The 17,166-nt window shown below is 38.6% G+C and overlaps 1 protein-coding gene across 3 annotated transcripts in view; it reads left to right on the top strand.

Annotated features, from left to right (window-relative positions):
* LOC108708254 (CUB and sushi domain-containing protein 2-like) overlaps window positions 1-17,166 on the top strand; it is a 591,784-nt gene that overhangs the window by 419,311 nt on the left and 155,307 nt on the right. For all 3 annotated transcript variants that reach the window (XM_041582174.1, XM_041582173.1, XM_018246760.2), the window contains 2 exons: window positions 8,378-8,704; window positions 10,373-10,567. In XM_041582174.1, the coding sequence (XP_041438108.1) occupies window positions 8,378-8,704; window positions 10,373-10,567 (522 nt within the window). The remainder of the gene's footprint in view (window positions 1-8,377; window positions 8,705-10,372; window positions 10,568-17,166) is intronic.

Raw genomic sequence — 17,166 nt, 5'->3', positions numbered from 1 at the left:
CTACGACTACGACTTTGAATCGAACTATTCGAACTAAAAATCGCTCGACCATTTGACCATTCGATAGTCGAAGTACTGTCTCTTTAAGAAAAAACTTTGACCCCCTAGTTCGCCATCTAAAAGCTACCGAACTCAATGTTAGCCTATGGGGAAGGTCCCCATAGGCTTGGCTAACTTTTTTTGATCGAAGGATATTCCTTCGATCGTTGGATTAAAATCCTTCGAATCGTTCGATTCGAAGGATTTTATCGTTCGATCGAAGGAATAATCCTTCGATCGTTCGATCAAACTATTTGCGCTAAAATCCTTCCGCTTCGATATTCGAAGTCGAAGGATTTTAATTCCCAGTCGAATATCAAGGGTTAATTAACCCTCGATATTCGACCCTTTGTGAATTGGCCCCTAACTGTTTATATCAGCAGGGCATTGTACAGGGACACCTCATGGATGGAATGACAGAATCCATTGGCATGCCCCTACCTTCTGTGGCAATCAGGACATGCAATGCATCCTGTACTTAATTCCTTAATACCTGGTAAAGTTATGCACAGGCACCTTGCAACATGGTAACAATTAAAGGTATACTGTCATGGGAAAACATGTTTTTTTCAAAATGAATCAGTTAATAGTGCTGCTCCAGCAGAATTCTGCACTGAAATCCATTTTTCAAAAGATCAAATAGATTTCCCCCCCCCCAGCAGCCTAACAACAGAACAATGGGAAGGTAACGAGATAGCAGTTCCCTAACACAACATAACAGCTGCCTGGAAGATCTAAGAACAGCACTCAATAGTAAAAGCCAAGTCCCACTGAGACTGATTCAGTTACATTAAGTAGGAGAAATAACAGCCTGCCAGAAAGTAATTCCATCCTAAAGTACAGGCACATGTCACATGACTGGGGCAGCTGGGAAACTGACAAAATGTCTAGCTCCGTGTCAGATTTCAAAATTGAATAGAAAAAAATCTGTTTGCTCTTTTAAGAAATGGATTTCAGTGCAGAATTCTGCTGGAGCAGCACTATTAACTGATGTGTTTTGGAGAAAAACAAGTTTTTTCATGACAGTATCCCTTTAAATCTAAAATAAAATCTAAAAAAAAAAGCAGAGGTTACTCGACAAGGGCATTTCCTCATAAAATTACAGGTCATAACAAAATACAGATAACCATCATTCTATTATTCATGATTACTTTTGGATATCTAATTCAAATTTTTAGGATAGCCTAATGGATTTATTCTCATTAGAACATACCACTCTTTTCACCTTTATGTCATGGTATAGTTATTGTATGCTATTATTTAAAATGACATGGGCAATGTTTGATGATCTATATAAGTGGACTAAGATGGTTGGACATAGTGAGTCTGGATGAAATGTGCTCCATCAGTAACATTAGCAAATCAGGTAATAAGCCCATAAGCAGTTTAGGACTAATTCAGCAATACAAAATTATTGATTTAATTTGTCTGCCATTATGATACATCTACAGGAATATAATTTACTTCTGTTTTTGCCCCTGTCTTTTCTAATGTCTGAATAAATAATGTGTACAAGCACTTATGATCCACACCTCAGTGCAGAATTATCACCAGCAATTCGTATAGGATGTCCAACTTTCCATTACGCCATTCTTTCATAATAATTATGAGAAGATGTAGTATATTGGCCGTGGTTTAGAAAGGAACAACTACAATATTTATATGTCAGCACACAAAGTATTACATCTGATTCTCTCCAGTTCATATGATGTTTCTTGCATATTTACAGACATGGATTTTCCCTGTATTCCATTATAGTTAACTTTTGCATTTTATTCAGTGTTTAAACAAAGAGATAGGGCAGAATGGACTGTAAAAAGCCTGAGCAGAATGAATGATGGTGTAGCATCTACTGTAGCTATCTTGGCTATAAACCTTAGACTGTGAACATTCAAGGGCAAAGATTATTTGTGGCTCTGTCTCCTCCCTAGGCATATTTTATATATTTATGTTTGTATATTATTTATTGTGCTGTGTATTTGATTGGCACATAACTGCATAATTTACAATAGAGTGTTTTAGAATTATCTGCACAAAAGAGCTTACAGACATTTACTTACAGTACACATTGGAAGTAATGGTATCTGTATATACATGAGCTGTTTCAGATGAACATCTGAAATGAGTATCCTGCTTGAAAACATTATATTCTTAAGGGAATCTGTAATGGAATAATTACGCCTGGAAACTATGTATAGGGCAAAGTGGTGAAGTATTAGGGAATGTTGTTTTTATTTATTGTTTCAAATCATAGAGGTCTAATCATCAGGTGTGAAAGCATGAGCGCATATTGTTCTTTGAATTTATCAAAGAGAATTGTAAATTTCTATGTATGAAAAATGTGTGAGACTGTTGCTGTGCCCAGAGAACCTTTATATGGAAATTCACCCAGAATGCTGCTGCATATGAATTCTTTGTGCATGAGTATACTCACTCCAGCCACCAATTAATTCCCTCTTGGATTCAGCAGTTATTGAACAAACATTTTGCATTCTCATTTTAGCCTTACACTTTACATTTTAATTTCATCCCTTCATAATACCGCAAGTGTGAATAATTAAAAAAATGAGTGATACAATTATACATCTACAATTAAGATGGAAACATTTGGCATTTTGTAGGTCTACTTGAATTTGTTGCACTAAATCTGTATATACTGTAAATGCTTTTAAATAATGAATCTTTCTTCAGATTCCAATAGAATTTTATGCATACCACTGTTCCATACCAGTAAAAGCTTATTATTGTTTCCTGCAGTTTCCTTTCTCACTACCTAATATCCAGAATTCCCCATTAGATAGTATGGGGCAGATTTACATAGGGTCGAATATCGAGGGATAATTAACCCTCGATATTCGACTGCCGAATGTAAATCCTTCGACTTCGAATATCGAAGTCGAAGGATTTAGCGATATTCCTACGATCGAACGATCGAAGGAATAATCGTTCGATTGAACGATTAAATCGATTCGAAGGATTTTAATCCATCGAACGAAGGATTTTCCTTCGATCAGAAAATTGTTGGGAAGCCTATGGGGACCTTCCCCATAGGCTAACATTGGCCTCGGTAGGTTTTAGGTGGCGAACTAGGGGGTCGAAGTATTTTGTAAAGAGACAGTACTTCGACTATCAAATGGTCGAATAGTAGAATGATTTTTAGTTCGAATCGTTTGATTTGAAGTCATAGTCGAACGTCGAAGTAGCCTATTCGATGGTCGAAGTAGCCATATTCGACCATTCGAAATTCAAAGTCTTTTTTCTTCTATTCCTTCACTCGAGCTAAGTAAATGGGCCCCTAGGTGTCATTTTCAATGATTCTAAGAGAAAAATCTGCCATATTTTTGCACTTTACCCTGCACACCAAATGAATTGCTATTGGTCTCTGGATCACAGAGTCATGTAGCTGCAAAATTGAACAGAGCGTTTTCTGGCTTCGGGAGATTTTTATTTATGAGGGGCAGGAGGGAGTGTCCCGCTACCTCTCCCTACATGCCATCTCATCATTTACAGATGATTACTCTATGGCAGAAGATAAGGCCAGGGATGTCTTAAATAGCATTTTGCACCGTGAATCCACTTTTTTTTTAGCAGCCAGACCTTAGACAGAATTTTTTTTTTCAATGAGCAATAAGGCAACACTTTTAAACCACCTAGGTGCTCTTGCACTTCTGTGCAGGGTCTGTGTAAATTACCATAAATATAGCATTATATATAGAAATTTACATTATTTTTTATATATAGATGGAAACATTTGTCCATAGACTGTCCTACAATTGTCTTAATCTATATGGATTAAAAAAAAAATGGAAAGCAGTCTTTTATCTGAACAGAAATGCATTTAGCATTTTCTATTGTCAGGGGTATACTGCCACTTTGTATCAGATCAGCAATATAGTTTAGAAAGAATTCATTCTAAAATTAGATTTTTAAAAATGAATACATTGATGTTACCCATGTCAATTCATTGAAAACATGTAGACATTATTGTCCACCTTCTGGGTAGCATCTGTGAGGGGAAAAACTGAACTAGAGACCCTGCATAATGAGGGACATCCGCTGTTTACATTAAAAAACAAAGATCTCTCAGGGGAACTTTTCATCCTTTGGGCAGAGCAGTTAGTTAGAGGGCATCCTTTACAGAGAAAACTCTTTCTTTGACGAAGTTTGTCAGAATAAGGAAACATACTTATCTTTATTCAGATTTTATGCATAGCTTGTGCTCATTCCTTTAAGGTCTGTTTCTGAATTTGAACCTTGTTTCATTGTAGTTTGCACTACAGGTGAAGCCACTTTGGTTTGTGTGTTTAACACAGAATAACAAAACTCATTTTACTCACTTATCCCATTTAACACAGAAAATAGCATTAGGCATCCCATGTAATGAAAGAGTGAACAATGCAAGAATGGTATTTTTCTTGGAAAGGTTAAATGCATTAAATGAGTTTATGTGACTTTAGATAACACAATTTCTTCAGTTTATTTCGAGCCATGACACATTTAACACACAAATACATGTGGCTTCATGCTACCCCTGAAAAAATGCAGCAAGAATTGTTTAATATGACATTGTGGCAGGAAAGCCTGTATATTTTCCATCCATACTGAGCAGCTTCTTAAGGCATGTGTCTTTAGATTTATAAATTGGATAAATAGCCAGTTAGCCAATAGGCTAAACAGTCTATATCACCTGTTGTGACTAGGGATGTCGCGGACTGTTCGCCCGCGAACTAATTCGCGCGAACATCGGCCGTTCGCGTCCGCCGAATGTTCGCGAACGTCGCGCGACGTTCGCCAATTTGGGTTCGCCTTAGCTGGCTCTTATTTTTGCCCTCTCACCCCAGACCAGCAGATACATGGCAGCCAATCAGGAAGCTCTCCCTCCTGGACCACCCCCACACCCCCTGGACCACTCCCCTTCCATATATAAACTGAAGCCCTGCAGCGTTTTTTCATTCTGCCTGTGTGTGCTTGGAAGAGCTAGTGTAGGGAGAGAGCTGTTTAGTGATTTGAGGGACAGTTGATAGTAACTTTGCTGGCTAGTAATCTACTTGATACTGCTCTGTATTGTAGGGACAGAACTCTGCAGGGATTTGAGGGACAGTGAGTTTAGGTTAGTTAGCTTTGCTGACTAGTAATCTACCTTCTACTGCAGTGCTCTGTATGTAGCTGCTGTGGGCACTGCTTCTGATCTCATCTGCTGACTGCTGTAATAACCCAATAGTCCTTGTAAGGACTGCTTTTATTTTCTTTTTTGTTTTTTTACTTTGCTACTATAAGAGCCCAGTGCTATTAGTCTAGCTGTGTTGGGGAGTGGGACTGGAGTGCTGCTCCTCCTAGTAGTTCACCACTACCAGCACCAACCAGAGTCAAAATTGTTACAAAGTATCTTATTTGCACCTGTTAGCTGTTCTGAGCTCTCTGCCAAAAGCTAATTAAGTTAGAAACTGTTTTTTTTTCTGGCTGTTCAGTGCAGAGAAAAGAGGGACTGGTGTGCTGCTCCTCCTAGTAGTTCACCACCACCAGCACCAACCAGAGTCAAAATTGTTACAAAGTATCTTATTTGCACCTGTTAGCTGTTCTGAGCTCTCTGCCAAAAGCTAATTAAGTTAGAAACTGTTTTTTTTCTGGCTGTTCAGTGCAGAGAAAAGAGGGACTGGTGTGCTGCTCCTCCTAATAGTTCACCACCACCAGCACCAACCAGAGTCAAAATTGTTACAAAGTATCTTATTTGCACCTGTTAGCTGTTCTGAGCTCTCTGCCAAAAGCCAATTAAGTTAGAAACTGGTTTTTTTCTGGCTGTTCAGTGCAGAGAAAAGAGGGACTTTCCAGTACAAAAGAGGGACAGGGGGTTGAGTGGTCAAAAGAGGGACAGTTGGGAGGTATGCAAGTGCCACCTAGCTGTGTGAGCTTTTTCACATTCTGTCTAAATAACAATAATAATTCCGTGTCTGTAAACATCACCTGAGTGATGTTTTTACAGCAGCAATAATATATTCCATATCCACTACTGTATACGTTGCCCTTGCAGGCATTGTTTGCCCAGTCTTTAACCAAGTGCCACCTAGCTGTGTGAGCTTTTTCACATTCCGTGTCCAGAAACATCACCTGAGTGACGTAGTGTGATTTCTGCCCTTTACAGCACAAAACGCAGCGCTGTGTCAACAATGTATTTTTCAGATACATTTTTGCCCTTGATCCCCCTCTGGCATGGCACTGTCCAGGTCGTTGCACCCTTTAAACAACTTTAAAATCATTTTTCTGGCCAGAAATGTCTTTTCTAGCTTTTAAAATTCGCCTTCCCATTGAAGTCTATGGGGTTCGCGACGTTCGCGAACCATTCGCATTTTTGGACGCAAGTTCGCGAATATGTTCGCGAACATTTTTTCCACCGTTCGCTACATCCCTAGTTGTGACTGTAGCAGGCAACATTGGAGATAGAAAAGGGTGATACAACTAACATATTTAGGCTAGTTAGCAATCAATGGCGTAACTAGAATACCGCAGACCGTGCAGTCGCGGGGGGCCAGGACCAATGGGTCTACTGAACTGAAATCCCCCTGCTCACTGTGTGCTGCCACCAAGACTGCTGCCTGCCGCAAGTAAAAAAAGAAGAGGTTGATGTGTGCTAAAAAAGAAGTCAGTGGCGCGCGCCCGCAGGTGTGCACGCATACGTGCAGCTAAGCCGGGCCCCCCTGAAATTTTTTGCAGGGGGGCCCAGTTAGATGTAGTTACCATTGTTTTATATATATATATATATATATATATATATATATATATATATATCTTAGTTTATTTATAATTAGTGAACTTTAAGTTTAAGTATATATATATATATATATATATATATATATATATATATATATATATATATATATATATATATATATATATATATATATATATACGCAGCGCTGTGTATATATATATATATATATATATATATATATATATATATATATATATTTCCAATGTTGCCTGCTGTAACTTCATGCAGTTGTGCTGTGTGTGCCAGTATGTAATGTATGGGTGGCATAAATATTCTAATTTCTACAGTAGCATTAAAGTCTAAACATCTATCACTTTCATGAGCTTTTGTACAGTTATGTTTTTAAGGCTAATGCACCATTGGTTGCTGCAGGTGCTTTTGGCAGTGGTCACAACCATATTAAAAAGTATAATGCCAGGATGTCCAAAAACATCCTTTGCTTCCATTACTTAAGCACATTAAGTGATCATTTTCTGTCAGTTGTTTCCATAATATATTAACAGCCATTAACAATATTTTTCATGTGAGAAAGCAGAAAGCCTGGGAAGCTGATCACATTGTCATAGAATGCTAAGTAACGGGAAAACAATGCATTAAAGCATCCCCTGCTGTGAAAACATTGGCATTAAATGTGTGTATCTGAAAGAAAGCTGGGAAATGGGTGTGGGAGGGTCACACTGGCACCATCACACTAGAATTGTTATGCCAAGCACCAATTAGAGATCAGCAGAGTCAAATGGAACTAATATTCTAATAGGTGCTTTGACATTTGCTCAATTGTTTCCCCCGCCAGACGATTAAGCAGTCATAGAAAGGGAGGAGGCTGTTTTACCTCTGTGATCAGACATGACAATTGGAGGTCACTCCAAGATCAAAGACCTGAGTAGGACTTCTTGTATTGCTTGCACTCCCATACTCCTAATACATATATCCCTTAGTACACAAATATCATTATCATGCTTTACAGAGCTTACAGATACTGTACTGTGCAGAACATATAGCTCTGCATTTACATACATTACTATGAATTACGATGTGTTTTGGTTGGCTTGTGAACAGTAAGGCCTAAAGCATTATTGACAAGAGAGATTAATACCTATTAAATGTAACATTTTTAGATAAGGTCTAGCTTTTCTTGCCAATTGTCACTGGATTTGGGAGTTGTAGTTTAACAAGATTTAAAGAGTCTTGTGATGTACAGTTTTAGCACATATGTTCTACTTTCTAAACCCAGGTCTTCTTGCCTGTTCTAGATAATGAAAAATGTTTTCCAATGATCTCTTCTATAGAAAAATATGCCTAAACAAACAATGCCATTTGTTATAGAGATATGGGAGCCGCTGCAGATTGCCCCCACTGAGTAAACCCCTACTTTGTGACCCCTTTGGCAGCTGTTATGAGGACTGCGGTTTGCTTCAAATGAATGGATAGAAGCTTTTTTTTATACAGTGTTGATATTATATCTTTAAACCTGGTTTATTCATGTTCTTGATATCTTTACAGACATATTCATCTTGTTTGAGATTACATTTCTAATTGGTTTTGATTACCCTCCTTTCTAAAATCTTGCAGTCTCCTGCTTCTTTAATTTCACAACACCATCTGGGAATGTCCTTTCTCCAAACTACCCTGAAGAATACAGCAACCACCTGCACTGCGTCTGGCTGATCATTGCCAAAACTGAGAGCCGAATCCACCTGGCATTCAATGACTTTGACGTGGAGCCACAGTTTGATTTCTTGGCGGTGAAAGATGGAGGGACTCCGGAGTCACCTGTCCTGGGCACCTTTTCAGGAAATCAGGTGCCACTGTCACTGACCAGCAGTGGACATGTTCTAAGACTGGAGTTCCAGACTGACCACTCTACTGAGAAAAGAGGCTTCAACATTACTTTCACCAGTGAGTCTGACATCCAAATGTATTTTGAAAGATGTGTTTCTTCATAATAATGATAAAGAGAAGAGTGTTCCATTCAATACGAAGTTAATTTAAACAAAGCTTTAGTTACTGAATTTTATGGTAACCTTTATTACTATTTTTCAACCAAATTCTAGCCTTTTTTCTCTTGTTTGCAGCCGTGTCCCCTCCAGATATCTCACAGACTTTAATATAACGCATTAGTTTATGAAAAGAAAAAGAGTATGTCAGACTTATTTAAGATGTGTCACTATATTCTGCTGCAAATCATTGGGGGGGGGGGGGGGTAGGTGCAGGATTTTTTCTCCAGAATCCCATGTAGGCAAGTTGTAAACACTGCAAAAGCACCCAGCGTATGTGATTCCTGAATATATTCTCCATTGTGTATGATTTCAGTTCCGATGTATTAAAAAAGAAGTGCAAATGGGCACAATGGACAGATTTTATGCCTAGTCAATGGCTGTTGTACACAATAGGGTTCCCTTGCACATCTGAACAATGCACCTTGTGCTTAGCACATCATATGTGATAACAGGTACAATAAGGACATTGTTGTTAGGCACAAAACAATAAAATGCTTATGAATTGGCGTTTACACATGCAATTGCACCTATACTGCTAAATTAAAAATAATTGTTTCTATGTTATCACCACCAAATAGTACAGATACGCAGATGTTTAGTGCACATTTCATTTCTTCATTCCCTTCCATTAACATGTCCTTTGCCATTTGCACATCCCTTGTACACATGCTAAAGTAATGGCTATTGTGTTTTGTGAATATACCCTTAGATGAGCTCTATGCAGACTGCTTTGCAAATAGATACAGTTATTGCAAATATAATATTCAGTGGAAATGCTACAGAAATGTGTCTTTTGAATGCCATTTCCTTTGGATAATGCTGTCAGCATAACATAGGAGACTGACTTGCATATTCTACTAAATTCCTTACTCCAACACTCATAGATCTGCCCTCGAAAAACAAAATTCATTTAGACAGCAATATTCATTTTAAATCTGAATCCATCTCTGGCCTCTCTTCTCCATCTGCTTCATAAGATGCATCCAAAAACAACATTTGGGTATTTCAGAATTTTTTTGGATGTTAGAAAAACATCCGCTGATACTGCTAAGCCTTTGGAATGAATTATGATGAAAGAAAGTAGATCTTGCGTTTGCAATATTTGGCAATGTACTTACTTGCAGATATGTAGCAGTATTAACCTTTATGAAAGCTCTTCATCTATTCAAAACATGTTTATGGTGGTTCATACAATATTTTCCAAAATGATAATACTATATCTTACTGAATATTTTTTTATCAACAGAGGCTGGCTGTACTTGGTTTACGCAGCATAGTCTACTGTGGGTTAACTGTATACTTTAGGTAGAATGATCATAGGGGTAGATGGCTTACTGACAGCTTGCTTTTTTCTCTCTTTATGTATTTTCGGGGCATCTCTGTAATTGGCATATTACATGACCATGATATGTAGCCAAAGCAATAATGGATATTTAAAAGATTAATTTATATCTAAGTAATGTAAAAAATCAATTGATGTCTTCTGTAATAAATATTTCATTTGCTTTTAAATACAAAACATGGCAGTAGACAACCATCTGAAATGAACTAACACCTGCTTTCCCAGCTTTCAGACATAATGAATGTCCGGATCCCGGGGTACCAGTAAATGGTAAACGTTTTGGGGAGAGTCTGCAGCTGGGGAGCTCTGTGTCCTTCCTGTGTGATGATGGCTTTATCCGAACTCATGGCTCAGAGACCATCACCTGTGTCCTGAAAGAAGGAAATGTTGTGTGGAATAGTGCTGTGTTGAGATGTGAAGGTAATGTACCATCTTGAATTACGTACAGTTGCTCCCTCTGTGGACTGCATCAGTAGGCGCAGCAGGCTTAAGACCATTGAAAGACACACAAACATTGCAATTCTTTGGTGCAGCAGCCACAATAGCGGCGAACACAACAATGTTTGTTACCACAATGGTGCTGGAATGGTAAGTTAAAAATACTGCATTGTGGGTTAAAAACATAGCAAACTGCTTCTGAAAATGAACTTTAAAAAATGTCACCCCTACTTTGATGAGATTTAGTTCTCCTAACTCAGTGAGATACCCTTCAACAATTGACAACAGTATTATAAATGCAAACTAGGAAGTTGAAATGAAGTTAACCCCTTGACATAGCCTGGATGCCATCAGATCAGAAATGTAGGTGAAAATAAAAAAAGATAAACCTTGCTCACACTTGGGTTGTATAATAATATCCAGATATTCTGGTTAATTTCCTCTAAGCAACACTTGGGTGGTTATTTATCAAAGGTCAAATTTTTAAGTTTTTTTATACCTCGAATGAACTCACAACTTGAAAGGTTTCTTACTTAAAGGGCATGTAAACTCTAAAATAGAATAAGGCTAGAAATGCTGTATTTTGAATACTTAAAATAAACATGAACTTACTGCCCCACAAGCCTAATCAAACAAATAATTTATGCTTTCAAAGTTGGCCACAAGGCGTCACCATCTTGTAACTTTGTTAAACATCTTTGCAAGACTAAGACTGTGCACATGCTCAGTGTGGTCTGGGCTGCTTAGGGATCGTTATAAACAAAGCTGCTTGAGTTCTGCATGGCTGGGAAGTAAGGCGGGGGCTCCCCCTGCTGTTCATAAGTATGATTGTTTCCTTGCTCAGCAGTTAGGGACCATCTGACAATTCCTATCCACAGCAGTAAATGAAGGGAGAATTTCACTGCATACAGTCAGGTTTCTTTTAATAACAGTGCACAATTTTTTAATTAAAGTATATTGGAGATAGGTTTCTTTTTCATTAAAGAAAGTAAAAATGAGATTTTACTTTTTGCCTTTACATGCCCTCAAAGAAAAAATTTGAATAGAAAAAACTCGATTCAGTGAGTTCGAGTTGTGAAGCCCGAAAACTTGTATTAATCGAGTTTTTGGCAAAAAAAAAAACTTGAATCGCTCGAATAGATACAGTTTTCAGGCAAAACCCTCCAAAAGAAACTTGAGCATCATAAAGGCTATTAACATTTTCAACTGGTTCAAGGGACCTCTACCATTGACTCCGACATGACCTTGACAGGTTTTAGATGGTATTTTTTCGGATTCAAGCTATTTCCAGGGTATAATAATCCCTCAAAACTTCCAGTTAAAAAAAAACTTAAAACATTTGAGTTTTCTTTTAACCCAAAAAATTGCTTTTTGACCAAAAAACCCTTGAATTTTTGTGGAAAACCCAACTCGATCCTTAATAAATCTGCCCCTTATGGTATTGCAAAGTCTCCTGAAAAAGACAGAGCCAAAAGACCACAGTTGTTAGCCCCTAGGATATTGTAAAGTCTTAAATGTTAATTTGTTCCAAGAAGACTTCTAAAGGCTTCAGAACTATCCTTCACACATTTGAAGCTTGTTTTCCAAAGAAGGAAGATAGATGGTTGCAGTGCTGTTAGAAGGAGCACGTTTTTGTATCTTCTTTAGCAGCACAGAGAGCAAATGATGTGACTAAGCTGAGAAGATATTTGCATGTGTTTGAATTAGTGATGTTTGATGTTGCTTAAAGGAAAAGATGTAATTAGCTTGGTCTCCTTTGCTAATAGTTCCTCGTTTTCTTGCATAAACAAAGGCAATTCACTGGTGTCCTTATGTTATAAGACCAAAGGCGTGAATTATGACTTGTTACCCAAAGACAAAGAAATTGTGTGTGGGCAGAGGCACTGAATGAACATTCCTAAATCCTACTTACTCTAGTATCAGATTCAGCCTTCTATATTAGTGGTTCAACACAGAGAAAACTGCATTTGCTTCATGACCATTCCACATTATGGCTGTGAATACGACATTGTGATGCAAACTTAGGGGGGGGGGAAGGAAGCAAAAACTATAAAGAAACATGTATGTGGCAAACATAACATTTATATACATATGGAGAAATGGTTTAAATAATTCAGGATAGAGGAAAGTGTTAATTATATAGGAAGCTGATAGGACAACCTAGGAATAAAAACAGGTATTATGGTATACAAGTGTTGGAGAGACAGAGGTTAAAGAGTGTAAAAAATAAGCAGTTAAAAATGATATGGGATTATGGGGATGAGATATAGTATGGCAGGGATGGAAAATGGAAAAGCAGAACAGTTAATTAGCTGAGTTGTGCCATCAAGCATTGAATTGTAAGGGAATTTAGAGATTGTGGGACATCAGAAGGGGAGAAAGGATGAATTGGAGATAGTTCAGGACCAGATTAACTAGTGTAATCCTTATTTCTTACCATGGGTTGCTTCCACTAATAGTTTAAAGTGCCTTAGTCTCAGCTTAGACCTTGCATTAGTGTGTAGAGGATGGTATAGGTGTTACAGAGCTATACCTCTGAACTGCTCAAAACAGGATTTCTGGATGCCAGAAGTTCTTAACCAAAATAACAAGTTATTAACGGGCACAAGGTACTCAGAGTAGATGGTTTCACTGAGATAAAGTGGCCAATGCACATTCAATAACTGTAATTGAATGTGCAATGACCACTTTATCTCAGAGTATCACACACGCCAACACTACCTTGGGGTAGATTTGGCAGGACTCCCACTATACCTCTATGACAACCTTTAATGAACCTGGATCCAGTGAAACCTCCAGGGAAATCCTCTTATCTAATTCCCTATATACTATGATCCCTACATTAACAGGCACTATCACCTGGGAGAGATACCTCCAATATACCACTCCTATGCTGGAGCTCAGTACTGCTCTTTCTAGCTCATCGTATCTGACTTACACTTCTAGAGTACTACTATGACAGGAACTCACTTGACAGGAACTCACTTACCACTGTCTACATACCTCATTCACTGGGCCCTGTTTCCTGACTTCTCAAAGGGCCTTACTCCCTTGGGACCCTTCCTTTACTGGGGCCCAAATCCCAGGTTCCCCAGTAGATATTCATCCTTCTCATCAGTGAAAACCAAAGAGGGAGAGCATGTGATGCCTTTCCATTATAAAGACTGTGGAAATAATGACACCTCTTGTCCAAATCTAGAACTGCCAGGTGAAAGCTTTAACCCCGGAGTGGGAAACAACTCCCCCACCCAACAATAAATGCACACTAGGGGTTAACCCTGTGGGTACCTACACTAGTTATTACCAATTTACTGGAACATTGTTAGTAAATTTGTAATACTTCATTTGGTTGGTATTTTCAGGCTAGACTAGTGAATACTGATCAGGTGGCAACCCTAATGATGATGGTGAGGGACTGTCTATGTAATTCTGATATGTGTACTCTGTGGCCTTAGATGTAGCTATAGCAGTTTTACGGAGACTGTAAGTTTTTGCTGGCACTTTGCAGTGTAGCAAGTAAAGTATCTGTCTTCTTTTTCTGACTGACATAATTTGCAGACAGCCATCTCTCAAACCAATGCAAGTAAACTCTTCATAGATTCTGACAACTTTGGGACATTCCCAATGGCAACCATTGTAGTAATGTACACACTGACACTGTATAGAGAAGAGAACCATTCAGCGTTTGCAGCCAGTTAGCTCTTCAGCTGAATGAAGTATGTATCTGTTTCCAATAACCCAAATCCTTATTGCTACTATAATTAATGACTTGGGTAAATTACTCTGCTTTGTTGCTACAGGTGAAACAGTCAGACAAGCACAGTAATCCCTAGCTCATTTTTTATAACATGGCAGATAGGACTGTCCCTCTCCATGCATTCTCTTAGTTATACAGGAAGTAGCATGCAGGAACAGGATACTGAATCATAATGTAGAGAATCAGAGGACCCTTACCTCTCGTTCTGCCTTTGACATTAGTTCGGTTACAGGCAAAGGTATGATCTGATTGGCTGGGAGGGGGGAGGAAGACTTCATTCTTGCATGGAGCCCCAAAGGACATCTGGGAAAAGAGGAAGGCCCATGTATAACCTTGTTCAGCACCCAATCTGCAGGGTGGGCTAGGAGAGGCTATAAATGAGCCCCTGCAGAATATTCTATGGATAGTGCAAGAGCTGCCCAGGAATACGGACAGAATCTCTGCAATAAGTTGTGGTGTTCTCAGCTTGGAAGAGAAGCCAAGAGCTCCAGCTATATAGTAAGAGACAGTCCTGCTCACCCAGCTGAGTCCACAGTGTGTGATCCACCAAAGGAAAGGTATTGGAAGGCACCAGTGTGTGGTTATCTGTGTGAGGATAGGTCTTTGTCTTGAACCTGCTATGTGGGACCAACTGCCTTGTGTAAAGGAAAGTGACTTGGGGCAGGTAGCACTACCTGGGGTGAATTAAAAGCTCTTGGGGATCACATTGCAAAGGACTAAAATGAGCAATTACATTATCCATCTGGATGTTGAGTGTGAGACTGTGGCATGTGAAAGGTTGTGCTAGTATTTAGACAGACCCCACTGTTCCCCACTACAGGGATTCTATTTTGCCTCTAAGATTTTTATTGTTGTTTTAAAGTTTATCGTTGTTACTACAAAACTTGGTGTGTTAATTTGTTCTAGTGGAATTCCCCAGAGGTGTACGCCTCAGTGCCCACTAGGTGGATGCACTGTGCTGTAAATACCAGATTTCATAATAAGTAAAACTTTAAAATAAGTGAATGTAAGATCGATGAGAGTGCTATTCTAAGCACTTTTGCAATTTACATTCATTTTATATTTATTATAATTCCAAGATTTTAATGAATACAAGTACTGTTAATATAAATGAATTGTGTTACAACTGCACCACCTGCTGGTCGTTTTCCATCCAGGAAGTAAGTCAATGAAGTTGTCAGGAGAGAGGAAGAAGGCTCGTCTGATGTTCTTCTACTTAGGAAAAACATTAGAAACCTCAGCTAACTTTGCTGTTGTAACAAAAGTGATTCACATTGACATTACATGTATCCCTTAATATTCAGGAATTAAGACAAATTCAGGGGGGTTCCAGTGGCAGAGGGAGGCCCGTGGTGGTGGAGGGGGGCTGGCAGCAGAGGGGGGCCCTGTAACAGCAGCCCCAGGTGGGCACCGACCCTATCCTGTTCTACAAAAGTGTGCCATGAAAGGGTTACAATAATAAAGACAAATGGTAGAAATGCCATTTACCAAGATGTCCACACAGGCAGAGCTTACTACAGAAACATTAATAACAAGGCCCTAGAAGGTTCCAGCTGTGCATAGCATCTACAGTACAGTATGTAACACTTAATTGACATGCTCCTTCAGAATAGGAACAGCCTCCAGCATTTACAGGGTGCCTATATGCTGGCAATTAGAAAACCTGGGAACCCAGGGAGCCAAGACTGGTGCTAAAATGGTTAAACATAATATTTCTGCTTTCATAACTTGATAATGCTGTGAGAAATATTTATCTTGAAAATCTGCAATTATTCAGCATGTGCATTATTTACTGAACACTTCTAAGATGTCGATATCTGAATTCTGCAGAGATGGTAAGGATCTAACTATATGCTCAGCATTTTAATTCCTTATTATCACTGACACATTAAACTGCTCTGCAATTATGACCCTGTAATAATTGGTACTTATCGCACACACCAATGAAGACTGACAGCCCGTGACCTTCCTGTTGCTGAGACCTGCCTAGCTATCTCTGGCTTATCAAATACAGTGACTTTTGACCCCGTTTACATATTGCAAATGCAATGGACCACACACTTCACTTTGGGCTATTTTCTCACAGGGACAGCAATGCTTACATAGTAATTGTATGTTAAATGAAAACTCTGCCTAATTTTCTGATCCAAAAATTCACAATAGAGGTTTAGATATGTATGCCTATATTTATATCGGACTACCAGGGTAACACATAGCTCTAACAATGATCACTCATATAAAACATGCAAGGAGGTAAGTACAGTTATGGTACCTGCTACCCATAATGCTCAGGACCTGGGGTTTTCCAGATAAGGGGTCTTTCCATAGTTCGGATCCCTATACCTTAAATCTACTATAAAATAATTTAAAAATAAATTACACCTAATAGGATTGGTTTGCCTCCAATAAGGATGAATTAAATCTAAGTTGGGATCAATTACAAGGTTCTATTTAATTATTACATAGAAAAAGGGAAAAAAATTAAAATTTTTAATTATTTGATTAAAATAGATTTTGTGGCTGATGACCTTCCCATAATTCGGAGGTTTCTGAATAACGGGTTTCCAGATAACAGATCCCATACCTGTAGAGTCATAATTAAGAGATGCTGGGCTCTCCCACAAATATCCAGTCTGTTTTGCATGCATAATGTACATTATAATTGCACATCAGTCAGGACTCCTACCAGACCCCATTTATTCTGGCCCCTGTAAGCTATTGGGCTTTCAGACTGTTTAAAGCTGGCCACTTCTAAATCCTTGGAAATGGGATTTATGGACTGGGCAATTTTGGACTGTAATTAAATGTTAATATATTTGAGATA

The sequence above is a fragment of the Xenopus laevis genome, chromosome 2L (assembly GCF_017654675.1).
Source record: "Xenopus laevis strain J_2021 chromosome 2L, Xenopus_laevis_v10.1, whole genome shotgun sequence".
In the NCBI taxonomy this organism is placed as follows: Eukaryota; Metazoa; Chordata; class Amphibia; order Anura; family Pipidae; genus Xenopus; species Xenopus laevis.
Note: the sequence above shows the minus strand (reverse complement) of the source record. Positions and strands in the feature narration are given on the sequence as shown.